A 19,981-nucleotide genomic window follows, 5' to 3' on the forward strand; every position below is an offset into this window, starting at 1 on the left:
GGATACATTTAAAAATAAAGCCCACTTGAAAATCAGCTTCCCTTCCAACTCAATCACATTCAGACCTCCTGCTCCGCAGCTCCTCATACCGAGAGATTCCAGCTCCCATTGGCTTCAGGGTACTGGAGGAGCGTTGCCATGGCAACACGGAAGGCCCCGACACCTGAAATGGGAAGTGGAAGACACAGTATCTCTCCCTCTCTCAGACACCTGGAGTGGCCAGCATGACCCCAGTCAGCTGCCTAAGTCGAGGCAGGGAGCCCTACTCCTAACATTCCCACCCAGTGGTGGGATCTTGGGGTTAGAGCTGAGCTAAAAGAAAAGGGATGCATACTAAGCCTCTTTAGTCATGCCTGACTCTTAGCGGCACCATAGATTGTAGCTCACCAGGCTCCTCTGTCCTTGGGACTCTACAGGCAAGAACACTGGAATAGGTTACCATGCCCTCTGCCAGGGGATCTTCCCAACCCAGGGATTGAACCTGCATCTCTTATGTATCCTGCATTAGGCAGATGGGTTCTTTACCACTACCACCATCTGGGAAGCCCCTCCAAAAGGGGATGGGGGCCAGCAAAGAAGCCAGCAGACAGGGCCTGGTTATCTAGGAGCTCAGAGGGACACCTGGGGATGAAGGCAAGGACCATGGCAAAAATGAATGTCACCAAGGCAGACAACTCCTTTCACACCAGAGTAACTGAAAGGGCTCCCTGGTCCTGGCTTCCCCTTGCCAGGTAGGAGTCCTAGCACAAGCCAGTTTCTGTTGTGGCTATCTATGAATATCCAGACCAACCCTGACCATCCATCCCCAGGCTCCCACCCACCAAGTCTCATGGCTCGGGGCAACCCTAACAGACATCGCAGGTCATCTTGGACAGTGCAGGCCACACTCTGTCTTTCCAAGGCTTCACACCGCAGTCACCAGCCCCCTCTCTGATGGCACAAACAATCCTCTGAGCTCCCCCATGTCATCGTCACCATTGCCTCATAATCACTTATTGAACTTCCTATTATTTGACCAACTCATGACTCTACTTTCTACTGAATGGGCTGAAAGTCCCCCATCTGCACATGTCACATGGACACCCAGCCATCCCAGCTTCTCCCTAGCAAGCCAGTCCTTCTCCCCACATTCTAACTGATGAGGGTTCCCATCGTGCTTTCTAGCTCTCACACTGTCCATGACTCCACAGATGTGTCCTTCCATGGAGTCCTCAAGGAGACAACTAGAGAATGCCTTCCCAGATTCTCAGGACTCCAGCATCATGTAAGCCCTTCCTGCCCCGCTGTTGCCCCGAGTCGTGCTGGAGGCCAGGCTAGAGGGCTCTCTGTCAGAGGTTTACCCCATGTATTGAGAGTTCACCATGCCCTTCATCTCCAGGAGACTGTCATTAGTAGATATGTCTTCCTCTCAAATGTATAGAAACATGTGTGTGTGTGTGTGTGTGTGTGATTGCAGGAGCCTCTGCCTGAGTCTATACCAATCAGCTTATGCTTTCCTGATTATACTGAGCCCTGTGACCCCTTTACATCATGGGTGCTCCCATCTCTGGCCTCAACAAGCCAACGAGTGGTCCTCCTGTGCAGGCCATTTCTGGGAGAGCATCACTGAATAGCCAGCAACTGCCCTTCCCTGCACCCCCACCATTGGCCCCACACTGGCTCATAAGGACCTCATCTGAGGTCCCTTGCTGGATAACTGTTCCACCCCCCACCCCCAACCCCAGCTTGCCACACTGACCTCTTGGCCCCAACTTCTTGTTAGAATCTTGATTTCACAGGCCTCCCTTTCAACTTGGAAGTTCCAACTCTGGGTAAAGGCCACCTTGCCGGACCTCAGCCCTGAAAATGCACCCCCCGTGTGGAGAAGGATGAGACAATGTATCACTGAAAGGGGTCCTCAGGCTTGCCACTCACCTCAGCACCAAGTCAAAACAAGCCAAAACCCACCATGAACTCTGTGGCTCACCTGTCTCTCACTTCTGTCTCCAATGGGGGCCAGCACTGCCTGCTTCTCACCCTCCATGGGGCTCATTTTCCATTTTTTGGCTTTGCCTCTCTCTCGGATTGGGAGATATTCTCTAGCCATAACCTCTGCCTCTTGCCTCAGTAAGAGTCACACCTGTTCTTGCATTTGGGATGATTTCAGCCACTCCAGGAAAATGCATTACCCTTTCTGGTTTCACCCAGGACCACAGGGTGGGTCCTTCAGGCCCAAGCAGTAGGACCCATTGGCACCAGGGGTCCCTGTTGCACTCACAGACAGCATTGGTATCAATTTGGAGCCTCCTCCCCACCACACCCCATAAACACCAGCATCAACAGCAGCAGCCGCAGAGAGAGACTGGAGAGGGGACTTCTGTGCTGGTCACCATCAGCTCGGAACACAGGCCCAATACGCGGCAGCAGGAGGAGAGAGAGGTGGGCACGCTGAGGCTTACCTTCCTCATGTCTTTACCAAAGGTCTCACTGTAGGTCGTGCCAAGGATCTCAAACTGCACGTAGGGATTCGAGCTGTCTTCCCGAAACTCCATCACGCCCGTGAGGCCAGTAATGTGGCCCTGCAGGAGAGAAGGAAAAACCATGGGAGGATAGTCAAACGTGGATGGAATCCCAAAGGCAAGGAAGAAAAAGGAAGTGGTTGCCAAGAGGGAGACAGTCACGGTCTGGGCAGCAATGGACACGCTGCAGTAAGAGCAGAGAGGCTGGCGGTCCTGGGGCCTCCAAGCAGGACCAGCACTTCCTAGGCCATTGCTCACAAGCAACGTTCCCCAGCTTTGCCCATCATTCATGCCGTTGATATGATTAGAGCATCTGCTCTGTGCCACACATGTGCTGGCCCTGAGATTACAGAAAGACAGCTTTCGTCCCCACCCTCCTGGAGTTTACAGTCTCCCACTGCAACCAGCTCCAGGGGCTCACCTTAGCCTGAGCCAAGGAAGGCCAAGGTCAGCGAGAGCCATCTCAGGCATGTGGTGGGAAGTGGCGGGACAGTGAGTGTGAACATTAAAACCAGCTCAAATCCTGGCTTTGCCACCTTGGGCAAGTCATCTCCCATCTCCCAGCTTCAGCCTGCAATTAACTAAGTCCACATCACAGAGCCTGCAGGGACCAAAGGAGAAAATGTGTACAAAGTGTGGTGTCTGGTAAGACCAGATGGGGGGTGCACTGGCCCTCAACCTCTCTCTGGCAGTCCCATGAGGCTCTGGAGGAGCAGGGGGCAAAGGGGTTGAGTGAGCCTGGGCTGAGCCCTCTTCTTCCTTCAAGCCTGGGGTGAGGGGTTCTCAGCCAGCCTTGATCTCCCACAGACTGTGAGTCGGGAGAGTCCCAGACAGTGAGCTGGCCCCAGCAGATTCAAACCAGTATCAGACTACATTCACTGCTATCAAAACCATGCAGAATTTATTGTGACTAAGACTTCTGGCACTATACTGCTGCTAAGTCACTTCATTAGTGTCCGACTCTGTGTGACCCCATAGACGTCAGCCCACCAGGCTCTCCTGCCCCTGGGATTCTCCAGGCAAGAACACTGGAGTGGGCTGCCATTTCCTTCTCCAATGCATGAAAGTGAAAAGTGAAAGTGAAGTCGTTCAGTCGTGTCCAACTCTTAGCGATCCCATGGACTGCAGCCTACCAGGCTCCTCCATCCATGGGATTTTCGAGGCAAGAGTACTGGAGTGGGGTGCCATAGATTTCCCTAAATGTCCTTTTGAAGCCTCTCAAAGCCCATTCATTCTAACAAGTCTTGTGTGGATTGCCCAGTTCATGTCAGTCTAGTCTTTTGATGGATTTAATGTCACACCTAAGCCTATAGGACACACAGATGTCCTACATGCTGAGGTGTGACACAGAATCCACCAAGTCACAGGTAGGCTGATGCACACATAGGCGTGCACAGACAGACACACGCACATGCACACGGACACATACATAGTGTGCTCTTGCACTGGCACTGCCAACTGAGACAAACTCTCCTGGGGACAGTGGCAGCCTGCACAGTGGGTATCTGGCAGACATGAGAGAGCCAGGTTCCTTCACTATTTTTCTTACTTGTGATCTTGGACAAGTTACATAACCTCTCTGAAGTCTGATCACCTTATATAAAATGGACATGGTAAGACATAGTATTAATGGACTCAATGGACATGAATGTGAGCAAACTCCAGGAGATAGAGGAGGACAGGGAAGCCTGGTGTGCTGCAGTCCAAGGGATCGCAGAGTCAGACACGACTTAGCAACTGAACAACAAATAACACATATTCCTGAACCCCAGCTCACCAGGCCTCAAGTGCTGGGACAGGAAGAGTGGCCAGGGGAGAGGCCTGGGAGGGGCCTGGCTGGCTGACCACAGAAACAGCTCAGCTCCCCAGAAGGGGCGGAGAGTGGGGATGTGCGGAGGGTCCTGTCTTTTGCCTTGGCCAGGAGGTTACCCCTTGCACACACCTTCTTGATTGTGTCTAGCATAGACCTCCCTCCATTCCACGGTTTGGTGGACTTGCGGATACAGTTGAGGCTTGCCATGCTGTGCCACTTCCGGTCCTCCAGCTTCCTGTGGAAGGCGTTGGCCAGCATCAGGACACTGTCATACAGGTAGAGGTTGGAGATCTGCAGAGACAGACATGCAATGCATTTGGCACATTCCCAGGGATGGGGAGAGACCAGTAGAGGGCTGGAGTGACCCCGGATGCCAACACTGAGAAGTGAGGCCCGACAGCTAGGCCATGATCCTCTGGCTTCCAGGTGGCCATTCAAGCACCCAGCTGGTGTCTTCAGTAGAATCAGACCTGGTCCTGCTTCAGGAACTAAAGTGGGGATGGATCCATATATCAGTGGAACCAGGGTGATCAGAACCATGACTGAGTCTTGGACACGGCTCTATGGAAGACTGGAGGGGCCATCCCACTCAGGTATTACAAAGGATGGAGGGAAGGATGGGCAGAAAGCTCGGTCTAAGAGGATTAGGATAAATGGTGGGGAGCGTTGTAGGGAGGGCACCATAGTAGTAGAGGCATGAAGGTGCAAGGAAGCTGGGCCACATGGGGCAGGTTCCACCAGCATTTTTGGCAAAGGATGAGACAGTAAAGATTTTACACTTTGTGGGCCTTATAGTCTCCTTTGAAACTGCTCAGCCATGCTATTCTAGTAGGAAAGCAGTCACAAATGATACCGTGATTCCTATGCAATGAGTCAGAAAAACCCAAATGAACTTTTTGGCCAAACCAATACATAAACAGAGGCTGTGCCAATAAAACTTTACTTAGAATATAGACAGTGAGCCACAGTTTGCTAACCCCTGAGTTGGAGAGACTAAAGACAGTTCAATATGTCTGCATCAAAGGGACAGTAGGGAGGCAGGGATCAAGGATGGAGCCATGCAGAGTCTTGTGAGCCATGCTAAAGAGGAAAAACGTAGGTGGATTCAGGATCTGTGCCTGAAATCAGATCTGTGCCTTAGAATGGTCACTCTGGTCCCTGGACCTCCACCGAGGGTGCTATGGTGGCCTGAGTGACTCTGGCAGCTGCTGTGAGGGTCCAGAGGTCACGGAGCCTGCCCTGCAGTGATGTCCCTGCCAGCCAGGAGATGCACTTGGAAGTTGCTGCTGTGAGCATGTGAGAACTACTCCTCAGCTTAGCTGTGCACAGTTCAGCTGGATCTTAGAGGAGAAACAGCCCATCTCGGAACTCCCGAGATCATAACAATGAGGGAGAATTCATAATAACAGTGAGCAGAGTGGCCCCACAGCAATGAGAGGCAGGGGTAGAACCGGTCTGGGAACCCTCCTGACCGTGAGTATGACCCTGATGTGCATGAGCCTGGGCTCCAGAGGTCACAGGAGCCCTCGGTGGGGAGGAGGTCAGCCCTGCATCATCACCCTACCCCAGCCCTCTCTGCTCCTCCAAGGGTTGACATGGAGCATGAAGGGAGGTGACAAGGTAACGTCCATCCCGGGTCAGATTTGTGACCCCTCGGGGTAACTGTTGCACAAACAACCATTAGCCAAAGTGGGTCAAGGGGATGGCTCTCTGCACACCTCACCAGCAAGGTGTCTGCTAAAAATATTCCAGGAAAACAAAATCACTGGATATAAATAGGAGAATATGTTGGCCTCACCGGACTCCTGGGAAGATCAAATGAGATCCTAGGGCTATGGGAATCATGCCTGCTGTCCCCCGCCACTCACCAGTATGTCCCTCACACTCCCAACACCTCTGAGCCTTCTTCTCAGCCTGCCATCCCCTTCTTCCCACATCTTCGGCAGGATACTCCCAAAGCAGAGGCCCAGACAGGAACCTGGGTGTGGGAACTGTCCTCTGCAACTGCAGTCAGACGTGGCCCAAGGGAGCTGATCCAGGTCATCATATATACCTGCTCCATCATGCCTCTTCTCTCTTCCCCCATTTCATGCTAACCTCCCAGGGTCACCGCTGCCATGACATGTCTGAGAAGAGCTGACCCCTTCCTCCATGGATGTCCCTGTGCTTGACCTTCCTGCACTGCCCTGTTCCATCTGCTTTCATCTCTCAGCCTTGTAGTGGGCACAGGGATGTATGCCACAAAGGCCTGCATACCTGACATCTGTCCATCCTGTAGGTGTAAGAAGTAGGGGAAAGACTTCCCTGGTGGTCCAGTGGTTAAGAATCTGCCTGCCAGTACAGGGAACACAGGTCTGATCCCTGGTCCAGGAAGATCCCATATGCCTTGGAGCAACTAAGCCCATACACCAAAATTACTAAAGCCCAAGAGCCTAGAGTACATGCTCCAGAACCAGAGAAGCCACGGCAGTGAGAAGCCCCCGTGCCCGACTCGAGGCAACCAGAGAAAGCCACGCAAAGCAACAAAGACCCAGGGCAGCCGGAATAAATAACTAAATAAAGTGAAAAAAGAAGTAGATGGCGGATGGCATGAGTGTGCCTGTTATAACCAACTGCTGACTGAAATATAACCTCAGACTGTAGGGAAGCAGGCAAGTCAGTGCCTGGTGACCTTTTGGGGGGCCTTGCACTACACAGGTGCTTACTTGACAGCAGAGAAAGGTCCAAGAATCCACCCCCCGTCCTGAAGCAAACACCAGGACAGAACACCATCTCCTCCCTCTTGATGCCTAGGAGCACAGCCTTGATGAGAAATATTAACCCACTGCCTGCTTTTGTCAGCCCCCATCTCTCAGGAGTCCCTACAACTACAAAATTATTCTGACATGTCTACTGCCCCTCTGAAATACAAACCAATAATGGAAATGTTCTAAGAGGACGTAAGCCACTTAGAGTTGCCTTGGTGTTATTTTTTACTTGCTTTTTTTTTGTTGTTTTAAAGGATATCTCAAAGCTGAGAGTCCTTGATGATGTGAAGCTTTATCTTCTCAAGACATTTATGGACCTCCCAGCCACCCACTGACAGCCGACGCTACTCACCCAGCTAGGACCCTTTAACCCACATCCCCGCCTATACACACACTCTCGCGCACACACACAGGGCCACTCTTCTGCAGTGGCCCAGGCTGGTACCCAGTGGAATTTCCTTCTTTCCCTCCAGCACTTCTAGTCACAATAAATTAAGGTACTTAATTACATAAGTGATTTATGCAATACAAATGTATGAATGCAGAAAGGCCTGCCATGAAGAGGAAAATAACAGGATGTGACTCAGAAAGGCCAAAGGAAGAACAGGCTTGAGCAATGCTCTTTTCCAGGTTTATGTATCGGTATTTCCACTATCTCTAGAACCCAGCACCAACCAAAGTACATGGTTGGTGCTTAAAGTATGTTTGATGGATGGATGCATATAGATGAATGGGTATGTGGAGGTTGGCAGGGAAGATGGGTGGATAGATAGGTGAACGGATGGATGGATCTGTACTAAGAATGTACACATTGATCTTGGTTCACAAAAAGATAAAATGTAGAAAACAGCAGGAAAAAGAGATTTTTATGCCCCCAACTTTGACTTGAGAGGCGACATGCTTTATTCAAACAAACATTCGTTTCTCATTTATAGTTTGCTCAGAATGTCTTCTTGCGCCTCACTTGGAGCTGCTTCCATCTTCTCCTCACTCCTGCCCCTTCTCCTACAAGGGGCTGTCTCAATACTTCTCCCTGCTTTGGGCAGAAGCTAACGCTCCAGTACTCATCTACGGCTCCATGGTCTTCTCACCAACCTCAGCATTCTAACTTAGGTGACCTGCTAGGTTCACTGGTGGGTACACAAGGGAGGGTTGTCAGGAGAAGGAACTTGTAGGGGAAAAAAGATCAAGAACAGTAGAAAGGCTGCCTCTCCATGGGGCTCCCTCCAGATCCTGACAAACAGAAAGCTTTCCTTGGGGTAGGTGGGTGAAGACCAGTGTGCTAATGTCCCGGATTGGTGAAGCCAGGTCCCTGAGTCAAAAGGAAAGATCTAGCGAGACAGAGGCACCCAGCTTCATTGACTCTCACTCAGTGCTTGTCTTGAGGAGCAAACAGCCTCAGCTGGTGCTACAGGTTGCAGGGTCAGAGAAGGGGGCATGGCCTGAAGGAGCCCTTGCCTCTCTCTCTCGTGTTTCAGGTGAGGCCCAGCACAGAGTTCTCTAGCAAAAGACAGACAGGCAGCTACTGTCACCTCATTCCTCTGAGAGTGGGAGCCCAGGACTCTGGCTAGCCTAAGAGCACTGCAGCCCAAAAATGACAAAAGACTACAAAAGCATTTCAGGTGAGGGCTGACTGGACAAGCTAAAGAGAGGCCAGGATGTCTGGGCCAAGGGCGTGGCAGAGCAAAGACCCGGATGCACAGCAAAAGGGCTGGAGCTGGGTCAGAGATGCCAGATGGAGTAAAGTCAGAGGCAGACAAGAGCCAGAGCCGGAAGAGGAACCTGAGGCTTTCCTGGGAGCCTACGGCCTCCTTTCCAAGTGTACACGCAGCTGCAGGGGGTCCGGCTGGTTGGGTGAGCCACCTTAGAGATGCACGCTGGGGTCCTCTTCTGTGTCACACAGCAGAGCTCTCACTCTACCACTGTGCAGCTTGGCCCAGGGCCTGGCTTGACCTGGCCCAGCTCCGCCCACTGCTGAACCCCCAGCGGGGACAGCAGCCCATAGACATAGCATGTGCTTGATAGATGCTCAAAGTACGGGTGAACTGGCTCTCCTCTTACTCTCACTCGCAAGGTGATGTTGAACAAGTCATCTAAAGTTCTAGCCCTGAGGCTTCCCTTGTGGTCCAGTAGTTAAGATACTGCGCTTTTACTGTAGGGGCACAGGTTTGATTCCTGGTCGGGGAACCAAGATCCTGCATGCTGTGCAATGCAGCCAAAAAAAAAGACAAAAATGATTTTTAAAAGCTCTAGCCTTATCTTGATTACAATAACATACAGTATGTTCAGTGTCCCTGGAGAGGTGCAGTGGGCGGTTTTGATTTACTCACCCTGTGAAATATCCCTGTGAAATGCAGATAGGGATAACCCTGGTGCCAAGTAGCCAAGTACCATCCCAAGCTCTCTGAATTTAGTTTTATTTTTGGAGGGAACAGGGACAGAAAGGAATAGAAGGAGAAACAAAGGACCCAGGCAGGCTCCTGACTTCAATGTGGGTCAGCAGAGAGCTTGTCAGCCAGGGGTGTCTCCAGTGGCCAGGGCCCGGTGTGAGTCTGTCACGCAGAAGCGTGGAGGCTATTGTGAAAAGAAACTTTGATCTGCCAACACCACTCGCCTCTCCTCCAATGCCCCTTGGCCTGAAAGCTTTTCAAGGGCAAGCAGGGGTCATACATGGCTCCTGCAGCTTCAGGGTCAAAAGACTGAGCAGGGATCAGCCCTGGGGATCAGGACCAGCACAGAAAGCTGCTCACCTGGGTGCAGGTCCCTGGCTTCCTCCTGGCCCAGCAGCAAGGTCACAACTGCCATGGTGCCCTGGGCCTGAGCTGGGCCTTTTGGGTCGGTATGGCCTAAGGTGTTGCAGGGCTGCCCTCTGAGGAAAGGCCACTTCTCTGCTCTCGGGGTGCATTATACAAGCTGCCAATATAGGAAGGCCCGGAGTGAGGGCCTGCACAAATCCCTGACCCAGGTTCCTGAAAGGGAGATGGCTGGGCACACTCTAAAGCCTGACATTTGCACTGCAGGGCTGGCTCAGCCATGAGAGTCCAGGGCACAGCCAGTCCAGCACTAAGACCATGCAGGTGCACGGGGGAGGGTAGAGGACAGGAAGGAGGGGACTAGAGCTAGAACAGGGACAGCTGCAGCCCTGTACCTGTGGGAGGTGCCCTGCCCTGCACCCTGTCACCAGCTGTCCATTCCCTGCCGGGGCTTAGCAGTTTCACCCCTGGGGATGCTTCCAAACATCCTCTGTACGTGGTCACTTCCCACAGCCTCCACATAGTTCAAATGCCCTTATTTCTCCCCAGCGATATGGCAATCCCCGGTTACCTTGTCTCCCAGCCCAGGCCCTCCGCTTCCACCCTGCACTGAGTTGTCAATCCCACCATAGGCACATTCTGCCCTGTCATATCCCCGAGGGCTACCCACCCCGGCCTCCGTTCCCTGGCACTGCTCTCCTCGCTAATTGATTTCCCAGTACTTCTTGCCTCAGACACATTAAACTCAACTCCTGCCTTCCTTGGCTTCTGGGCCTTGACACATGACATTCTCTATAACTGGAAAGTGTTACTAAATGGAGATTAAAATTTCTGATTTATTTGGAGTTTGTGAGAATCAGAGAGACAACATTTGTGAAATGTCTAACATAAGAACTGGCATATAATAAGTGCTTAAGGTGTGTCTGCGGAATTAATGGATGTTGAATGAATAGTTTTAAATCGGTTCTTAGGAAGAAACAAAGAGATGTCAAAGTGTTTGGAAAGAGGATGCCTCTTAGAATAAAAGTGATCGAGGGGAGAAGCCACACTGTGAAAGGGAATAGGACCTCTGTATGGATACATTCTATGTGGAACTGTCCATCTGTAATCTGAATATGGGTTATATGCTTCCATGGGATGGGGGCATCCTGGCAATGCTTGTCTTTCCAAAGTCAGTCCCCTATGTAAGAGGCAGGTCCTCAGATGGGAAACAAGGAAGGTGAGGTCACATCTGCAGGAGACATAAGAGAGAATTCAGCTATGAGTTCCTGACTGGGCTTCAGCTTTTAAGAAACCCAGGTAGACATTCCTGGCTGCTGTATAATTAAAGACCAATCACATGAAGCCAACTGAGGACCAAGGATGGAAAGATAGATTTTTTTCCTAAGAGTGAACACCAAGAATCCCCACTACATCAGTAACTATATTTTATTTAAGAAAATACCTTGTGTCAGCAGGAGCAAAGGCTACCAGTAAAACTGTTAAATTGATCTTCATGAGAAAATAAGGAGAATTTATTTTGGAGTCAAGACCCAGTGGGGGGAAAATAGAGGGTGATCGGAAAGGGAGGTAGCAGGATGCGGAGAAAGGATGAAGCACAGGATGGGGGGGGATGGGGCAGCAGAGGAGCAGTCATATCTCATCGGGGAAGACTTAGAACCTGAGAAGCTGTTTGTGCGGCTACAATGCAAAAGCCCCACTCCAAGTCCCACCACGTGTGACACCATCTCTGAGACTGAGATGTATTGTCTTGTTGAAACCAGGAAAGGCTCTGATTTCCCATCTGGGTTGGTACTAGATGGGGTAGCAGCAGTCCCATCAGAAGCCCAGGTGATTTGTTTACTTACTCACTGAGTCCCTAGAAGCAGGATGAGGGCCAGCAGTAATGGAAACAGAGCCCCCCCCACCCCCCGCCCCACTCCCATGAAATGTGCTGAGCTCTTCAGCAGAGCCATACACATTTGGTTCTATATGACCCTCAGCAGGCTGAGCCCTGTGTGCATCCCCATCAGAGTGGAAGGGAGAGGCCCCCGAGGATGACGATGGCTCTGCTAGGGTGCCAGCTATCTGCCCTCCCAGAGCTCCATGCACATTTCTCCACAGTATATCAGAATTTAGGCAAATCATATTAGGTTGCTCCAGCCTTGCCTCCCTTATACTCAAGGGCCCAGGGAGGTGCTGGGCATTTACATTATCAAGGTACAAGTCATCCTGGAAGGCGTGGGAAGATGGATGGAAGGCCAGAGTCACAGCCATGTGGGCCAGCTGCATCTCACCACCAGACCATTATTTGCCCAACACCAAAGCTGGCAATGTGAGAAATGTTTTCATTAAGAAAGGCTGCATTTCCTCCAGCTTTCCAAAGAGCCTGGTTTTCTCTTGCCTCCATCATTAATCAAGCAAAGTGGACTGTGCAGAGAGACCTCACAGAGGCCAACAGCAGGAACTGACCTCTGACCAGATTCTCAGACAGGCTCTGTCCATCCAGCACACTCAGACCAGCAGAGGGACCCGCTGGGAGGACAAGCCGATGCCCAGATGGCACAGCTCGAGAAATCCATCTCCAGGTGTGGCCTCTCTGCCAACCAGCTGCCAGCCTACCTGTCCTGAGAGGGGAAGCCATGTCCCGGCCTGAGAAGGGAACAGATGGTGGCAGAGGGCAGACAGTGGCGGGAGCTCTCCTCATGTTGAATCCAAGATGCGAGGAGGGTGGAGCGTTGAGGGTCATTTGCTATACCCAAGGCTCTCTGGCCTCCAGCTGTTCATATAGCCACCCGTGGCCAGGACGGCAACCAGCTGCACCCAAGGGGACCACCTGTGCACCTGTCTCTGACAAAGGCATCGATCCATGCTGGTCACTACATGTTCCATCTGGGTCTTTAGGGTGAAGTAAACCAGCGAAAATGACATGAAGTCCAAAGTAACTCTGGTGTGAAGAGGTTCGGTGCTGCTGCAGAGGAAAGGCTTCTATAGGCAGGTTGACAAGAAACTTGTCAGCTTGGGACAAGTGTGCAGAAAGCCTTAAAGAAATAGGGATGTAAGAGGTGGTGGTGTGGGGAGTGGGGTCAAAATGCTGTAACAGGTTGAATGAGGGAGCAATGATTCCATCTATTAAGCCATCTTATCATTTTAAAATTCTCAAACAAGAGAAATCCCAACCTAAGGGAGCATTTTATAATACCACATTAGCTCCTGCAGCCTAATTGAAGGTTCGGGCTCCACAGTGACCAGACAATACAGCTTCTATCATTTGCCTGTCCCACTTTGGAAACACATTTGAATAGAAGTGGAGTAACAATGTGACAATTCATCTGTTAGGTTAATTGTAGCGCTGAAGTCATCAGGCAATGCAGTCCTAAAGACCAAGGATGGTTCAGATGCTTCTCTGAGCAAGGCTGCCCATAAAATCTGAGCAAAGCCTCAGGGGTTCTTAGGGTCTTGTTGTCCTTTTTATCACTGGCCGGGTCAGACAACCCCTAAACAAACCTGTTGAGAAAACAAGAACGAGAAGCACCCAAATAAGACAGTGCTTTGTAGGGAAAAATAAACAAAGCACTGCACGCTGCAAAAGCATGGCTTTGGAGCCAATAGAAGCCACTTACTGAGGTACTTTTCTTCCAAAAGATGTTCTCTTTACTAAATAGGAACCAAACTGATTTGCTATAATAGTGCCTGGTTGGCTTTGCAGCACAAAAAGCCCTGACCACAGGCCTAATAGAAGAAGATGGAGCTTCTGAGGTCAGCTCAGTGCAGAAGCAGAGAGATGGATGATCTTGCAAAAATTCCCTGCTTTTGATAGTCTTCTTGAAAACTTCTAACCCAGAATTATCATCCCAAGAGAAGCTGTCTGGGGGAAGAACTAAAGATGGACTTGAGAGCTCCATTTCCAAAAGAATTTTCATTAATTCCATCAAGACAAAGTTAATAATCCATGACATCAATGTTGTATTTTTTTTTCCCTTCAGTTGGTTGTGCTAAACATGTTAGAATCTTCTCAATAAATCTCACAGCTAGAGGCTAGTAGAAATTAGTTTGCCTTCTACACTGTCATTAAGAAAGAAAGAAGCGGTAATAGCTACAGAGAAAACTTGAAGGGAATGGCTTGTAAATGAGATGAATCTACAAGCTGCCCAAATGGTTGTTGGGTGGGATGAGTAAATAAATCCACATTTGCCTCTCGTCAGAGCCTGTACAAGGAAGCAGATGCAACAAATGGAGATAGATTCATTTAATAAAGTATTTTATTTATAGATATATAAAGAGGCTTCCAGAGACAGTTTAACTTATGTTAAGACCTGCATTCTTAACAGATCTACCCCATTAGTCCTTATCGGAATCTCCAAGCAGCAGGGTCTTGTCTGAAGAGCTATGCAGGCTGCAAAGACACTGGCCTCCCCTCTCCCACCCAAGGCAGCACTGACCAAGTTCCTGCATGACTGAGGCGATGGTAAGTGATGCTCAACACCGGTGATGAGGGGCCAGACAGAAGTGAAGCTCTCCCACCCACTGTGAGACTTTCAAAGAGCATGCTCAGGACAAAAGTAGACTACATCACACTGTACAAAAAATAATGAGGCCGTGTTCAGTCTTCCCATGGAAACCTAAGCACACCTGGCCACATCCTCTAGAAGGACAGTTCTGTTAATAGCTCGGCCTTGTTCTCGTTGCTTTCTGTACATCCTCTCATTTATTTTCATTATGACTCTGAGGAGTAGGGAATATTTGAATCCCCAGTGTACAGAGACAGAAGCAGAGGCATAGAATGACAAATAAATAACAATAAATAATTAGTAGCTAGATTTACTGGGATTTGAACCCAAGCAACCTGGGTCCTGTGCTGTTGCTGCTACTTCTTCTTCTACTATAGCTACTGTTGCTTCTGTTGCTACTGCTACTATTATACTACTGCTGCTATTGCTACTGCTGCTGCTGCTATTGCTGCTACTATTACCACTGATACTGCTATTGCTACTATTAATATTACTACTGCTGCTGCTAATGCTACTAGCACTGCTACTACTACTGGTACTACTATAGCTGTTACTACTGTGACTACTGCTACTATCAGTGCTACTGCTATTGCTATTACTATCACTGCTGTTGCTGCTGCTACTGATATGACACCATTTATGACGCTATTACCACTGCTGCTACTGCTACTAATATTGTTGATTCTACTATTACTACTATAGCTGTTGGTGCTGCCTCTGTGACTACTGCTACTACTACTGCTACTTCTGTTACTGTTACTATCACTGTTGCTACCACTGCTATTACTACTACTGCTGCTATTACTGCTGCTACTGTGGCTACCACTACTGCTACAAGATCTGTGATGTAGCTCTTCAATCTTGCTCTTCATATGGTGTCTGGATCTCATCAGAAACAGAGAGAGGTAGGGTGGCCAGGATTCTGTGTTCGATATTGCACTGACCTCACCTGACGATTAGCCACCCACCGAAGAGCCATGGCTTTGTTCATCCTCCTAATAAATGTGTGTCATTTCAGAAAGTCCTCTACTGCATTCCTCTCTGCTACAATCAGTGTCTTTTCCTCTCTTGTCCTCCAGGACAGATTCTTTACATCCAATGTGACTGATATGAATGAAAGAGCTCACCTGAGCTTCCTGTCCATGGCAAAATGAGTAATCAAGACCTTGATGAGACATACTTTGTCTCTCTCCCTCCACCCTGCCAGGGCAGGACATGTTGGTGAAATAGGAAGCAGCCCTCTTTTCTTGTGGAGTAGAATAAGTATGGTAAGGCAAGAAAGAAATGGGGAAATGAACAGGGGGTATGGCACAGGGTGGAACAGGGCTGGTGTGTCTTTGGGGAAGGATGAAGCCTTTTGTGGAGAGAGAACCCACAGAGACCTTCCTGCGAGTGAGACCCCCTCGGGGTCTGGCCCCCACAGAGAGTGGCAGGCACCTCCCCCTCCGGCCCCGGGTGGGGACGAGCACACATTGCCTGGGCCACGTGGTCACACTACGCTTCCATCCACATGGAGAGTGAGGTGCTAAATACAGAGGCAGTGTGAGAGGCCCTCAGCTCTTCTTCCAAACTCTAGAAAAGAGGAAGGCAGAGCAGGACAGCAGCGCCCTAAAATGAAAGCACCTTCCACGCCTGCTGCATATGCCCAGGGCTTTTGAGCCCATGAACCCTACAGAGGTCTTTCATCTACTCTCCTGGTCAGCCCCTCACCATCTGTGAAAGATCCCAGACCTTGTGACGTCTCCCTGGAGCAGTGGACGTGGGGCTCGTGGGAGTTACTCCAATGAAATCCTGATGTCGTCTATGTTTCCTTATCAACCAAGAACATATTTCTAGCATTTGCCATCTGTGGGAGAACGCTTCCTCTCTCCCCTATTAAGATTATAGCATGGATTTGGTACTTTGACAAATCACACACGTACATAGTTCACTCTAGAGATTATAATAACCTCCCCTCCCAAAATATATGCCCCATGATTAGATGATACCAAGATGTACTTGGATGGGACTGATACTCTATAGGCAGACACAGCCCATCACTGCCCTATAGTCCCTATGCCAGGTGGAAAGAAGGGGTAAACTAGTTTCAAACACTGAGTGGCAACCATATCCCATGCATAAATTATGAGTACTTTTCACAAACCCAGGTGGGAAAAATTTCCTTCTGTTTTATGGTTCCCACCAAGCATCGAAAGAAAATTTTCTTAGGGACCATGTTCCTAGTGGAGTTTCAGATGCCAGTCTACCAACAGACAATCTTCACCGTTACCCCCAAATATCCAGGAAGAAAACCACCTCTCACAATGGGTGCACAGCTCCACATGCACCTCCCAGGCCTAAGAGAAGCTAACCTCTTCTCTTAGGTTGATTGCACCTATGTCAAAGACTAGTGGGGGGACTAATCATACACACTCTGTTTCTCATCTTGGAAGGAAGGGAACAGGTGGGCAAGTAATGTTTCTACCTTTTGCGCCCTCCTGCTCAGCTAGGATTCCAGTAGTGTTCTGGTTGACTTAAGACTTAGCATTCAGAAGATGAGCTGAGACGTTTCCCAGTTATTTCCATATTTTTGACTTTCTACAGAGAAGAACTTAAAACAGGTTCAAAATCATGACTCTCCACAGGAAGGCTCTGTCCCCAGTTCTGACAGATGAAATCATTCCCCATTAACACAGCCATCACAGAAACTTAAGATACAGGACTCTCCTTACTCCCTAAGTGTGCAACTTTTAAATACAAGAGGCACCCAGTGAGCTAATATGCTGCATCTGCTGACATCGGCCATAATTGCCTGCTAATGTGCTTAGAGGTATTGCCCAGTTGACTGGTTTCAATTTCAGCACAGAGTTCTAATAATTACAGTTGGTGGGGAAGTGTGCTCAACTAGAGCTGAGGCACACTGATGCACGAGGCAGGCCAAGGGTATGGGTGAGACTCCCTCCTGGAAGAAGTTTAGGAGGCCAGCACTGACCTGCAGCATCTGGAGGTAGCCTTCCTGGGGGTCGCAGAGCAAGGAGGAGATGCGGTGGTTGTTCCTCATGCATTTCTGGTTGTCCTTTGCAGAAGGGAAGATCTGCCGGACCACAGTCATCCTGCCAAGGGCGCTGTGGACCAGATCCAGGATCTCTGGGTCACTGATTTCCTGGGAAGATAACCAGAAATGCTTACCATTGACTTATGACCTCATAATCTCTGCAGAAGACTTACCAGTAGATGTCTAGGTTGACAGCCCAAATAGTTAATGCCAAAGGGGTTATGAGTTTGGGCTCAAGGTCAAAGAGCCTTATTAGCTGCTTACTTACAAATAATACTTGTTTACCCTAAAATGCAAACAGGATTGTTCAACACCTTCCCTGAAGGACAGAAAAAGATAATCTGCAGCTAAACCACCAATGCACTGGCTTCCATGGAGTCAAACCCTAAAAGAACCAATACTGTCAAGTGTCATGAGAGGCATTAGCTGGGATAAAAGGCTCAGTTTCCTGTTGGGAGTTGTCTACCTGATGTAGACAAGGAAAAGTGGCTTCCTCTGACAGAGCTGAACAAAATGCATTAAATTTCCCATAATTATTTAACAATTAGATTTTTTTAAAGATTTGCATACATACAAAATTTTAAAATATATCCATTCATTCATCCACTCATTCATTGCACAAAATCTACCCAACAGCTCTTCAGTGTTTTGTTCCATGTTAAGACTGGGGTATAGCTATGAATGAGTCAGGCTTAATTCCCTCTGGTGAAACTCAAGGTCATCATAGGCTGAAATATATGGAGTGATGTCATACCGAAATCTAGGAGCAAAGGAACCCATCAAACTTCCACATGGGCCCATATGCTAAGTTCTTTACACACATTATCTCATTTTGTACTTGCAACAGCCTTAGGAATTCTATGAGGTAGGTCCTATTATTACCGTATTTAAAATGAGCACTCTGATGCATAAAAAGAGCAAAGGGAGCAGGCCAAGGGGAGCTCTTCCCAGGATGAGGCTTCTGTGAGGAATTAGCACTGAAGCTGAACCTGAAGGATGAACTTATTAGGCAAAGTGTTTGCTTGTAAAGGCGAGCAGGCAGGACAGTGAAGAGTTGAGTTGGTGGTAGTACTGCTGTGTACTGCTGAAGATGGAGGCAATGGTTCAGGCAGCAATGTGTCCCTCCAACCTAGGGAGGGGCAGGGCCACTGGCAGGAGAGAGGAATGATCAAAGGCAGTGTGGGATCTGTGTCCTAGACCAGATATGGTTATGGGGTTCAGGAAATATTGCTAAAACATTCACACTATAGATGATGAGAAGCACTTGAAAGATCTTATGCCCCAATAAGCCACAATCAAATTTACATTTTTAAAAATCTCTGACTGCTGTACAGAGAGAGGATTAGAGAGTAACAAAACAGGTCCATGTCTGAGATCAACAAAGGGACTATAAAAAATGAACATTCACCAAGGGTTTTAATGGTGGAAGAGAGGTTAAGAAAGCTCTGGTTCACTGGTTCTAAGAAGTGACTCTATCTGTGTTGGTTGCAAGTCAAGATTTTAACCATGAATAACTGTGTTTTAAAATTGGCCTTAAGTCTTCCTCCTTGCAGATGACACAGCCTAGCTTTGAGACAATGAGATGGTACAAATGGAGTTAATGAGGTTAGAAATAGTGATCGAGAATTTGCAGAATCACATAAACAAGAACATAACACGTTTAAGGATTTAAAGGTAAACAAAGCACTCTCAGGAACTGTCCTAGGTACTCAATATAAGGGTATAGACTAGTCAGTTATAACCATGTACTAGATCTGGGAGAAAGGAAGAAATTAAAAGTTGAATCCTTTTAGAATGATCAATAGTTCCCAAATGTGCAAAACTGCAGGCATTTCTAAAGAATTAAAGTGCTTATACATACTGAATCTGGGTTTCAACCACTTAAACTTTGTATTTCGGACAAGTCTGTTTAAGGAATGATGATCATATTGGATTGGGACCAACTGACAATCAATGGTGAGGAAATTGCAAAATGTTCATATCTTTGGACAACCAAGTGAGAAGAGCCCAGGATCCAGCTGGGCTCCAGAAAACAAAGCAGAGAATGTAGCTGAGCCTGGACATTTGTGCCCTGCTCTTAGCTGCCCTGCTAATGGACACATTGCCCCAAGTAGGATAGCAGGATGAGAGAACTCATGTTCTAACCTACTAAAAAATAAAACTGTAAGAAAGACCAGTGAGCAGCATGGTCAGCTTTACTTGAAGAAGGAATATAGAGGTGAGGTCTTCATGGGTGGGAGGTAACCTAGAAAAATCATAAGGTCATGAGGAAACAATTCAAATTATGCGTAAGAGGGTTCCTCAAAGTCAGCACACTTAAGAAATGGATATGTGACATACCTTTTGTTTTTCTCACTTACTCTTGATAGCGGAGAAGGTGATGGCACCCCACTCCAGTACTCTTGCCTGGAAAATCCCATGGACGGAGGGGCCTGGTGGGCTGCAGTCCATGGGGTCACAAAAAGTCAGACACGACTGAGCGACTTCACTTTGACTTTTCACTTTCATGCATTGGAGAAGGAAATGGCAACCCACTCCAGTGTTCTTGCCTGGAGAATCCCAGGGATGGGGGAGTCTGGTGGGCTGCTGTCTATGGGGTCGCACAGAGTCGGACACGGCTAAAGCAACTTAGCAGAAGCAGCAGCA

At 48.8% G+C, this 19,981-nt stretch overlaps 1 protein-coding gene across 3 annotated transcripts in view; it reads right to left on the reverse strand.

The window, feature by feature from the left end:
• The window catches only part of GRID1 (glutamate ionotropic receptor delta type subunit 1), a 686,401-nt gene that overhangs the window by 214,197 nt on the left and 452,223 nt on the right, over window positions 1-19,981 (reverse strand). For all 3 annotated transcript variants that reach the window (XM_027530481.1, XM_027530480.1, XM_027530482.1), the window contains 3 exons: window positions 17,273-17,443; window positions 4,441-4,602; window positions 2,439-2,558 (listed from right to left, as the gene is read on the reverse strand). In XM_027530481.1, coding sequence (XP_027386282.1) covers window positions 2,439-2,558; window positions 4,441-4,602; window positions 17,273-17,443 — 453 coding nt within the window. The remainder of the gene's footprint in view (window positions 1-2,438; window positions 2,559-4,440; window positions 4,603-17,272; window positions 17,444-19,981) is intronic.

Source organism: Bos indicus x Bos taurus, chromosome 28 (genome assembly GCF_003369695.1).
Source record: "Bos indicus x Bos taurus breed Angus x Brahman F1 hybrid chromosome 28, Bos_hybrid_MaternalHap_v2.0, whole genome shotgun sequence".
NCBI classification, from domain to species: Eukaryota; Metazoa; Chordata; class Mammalia; order Artiodactyla; family Bovidae; genus Bos; species Bos indicus x Bos taurus.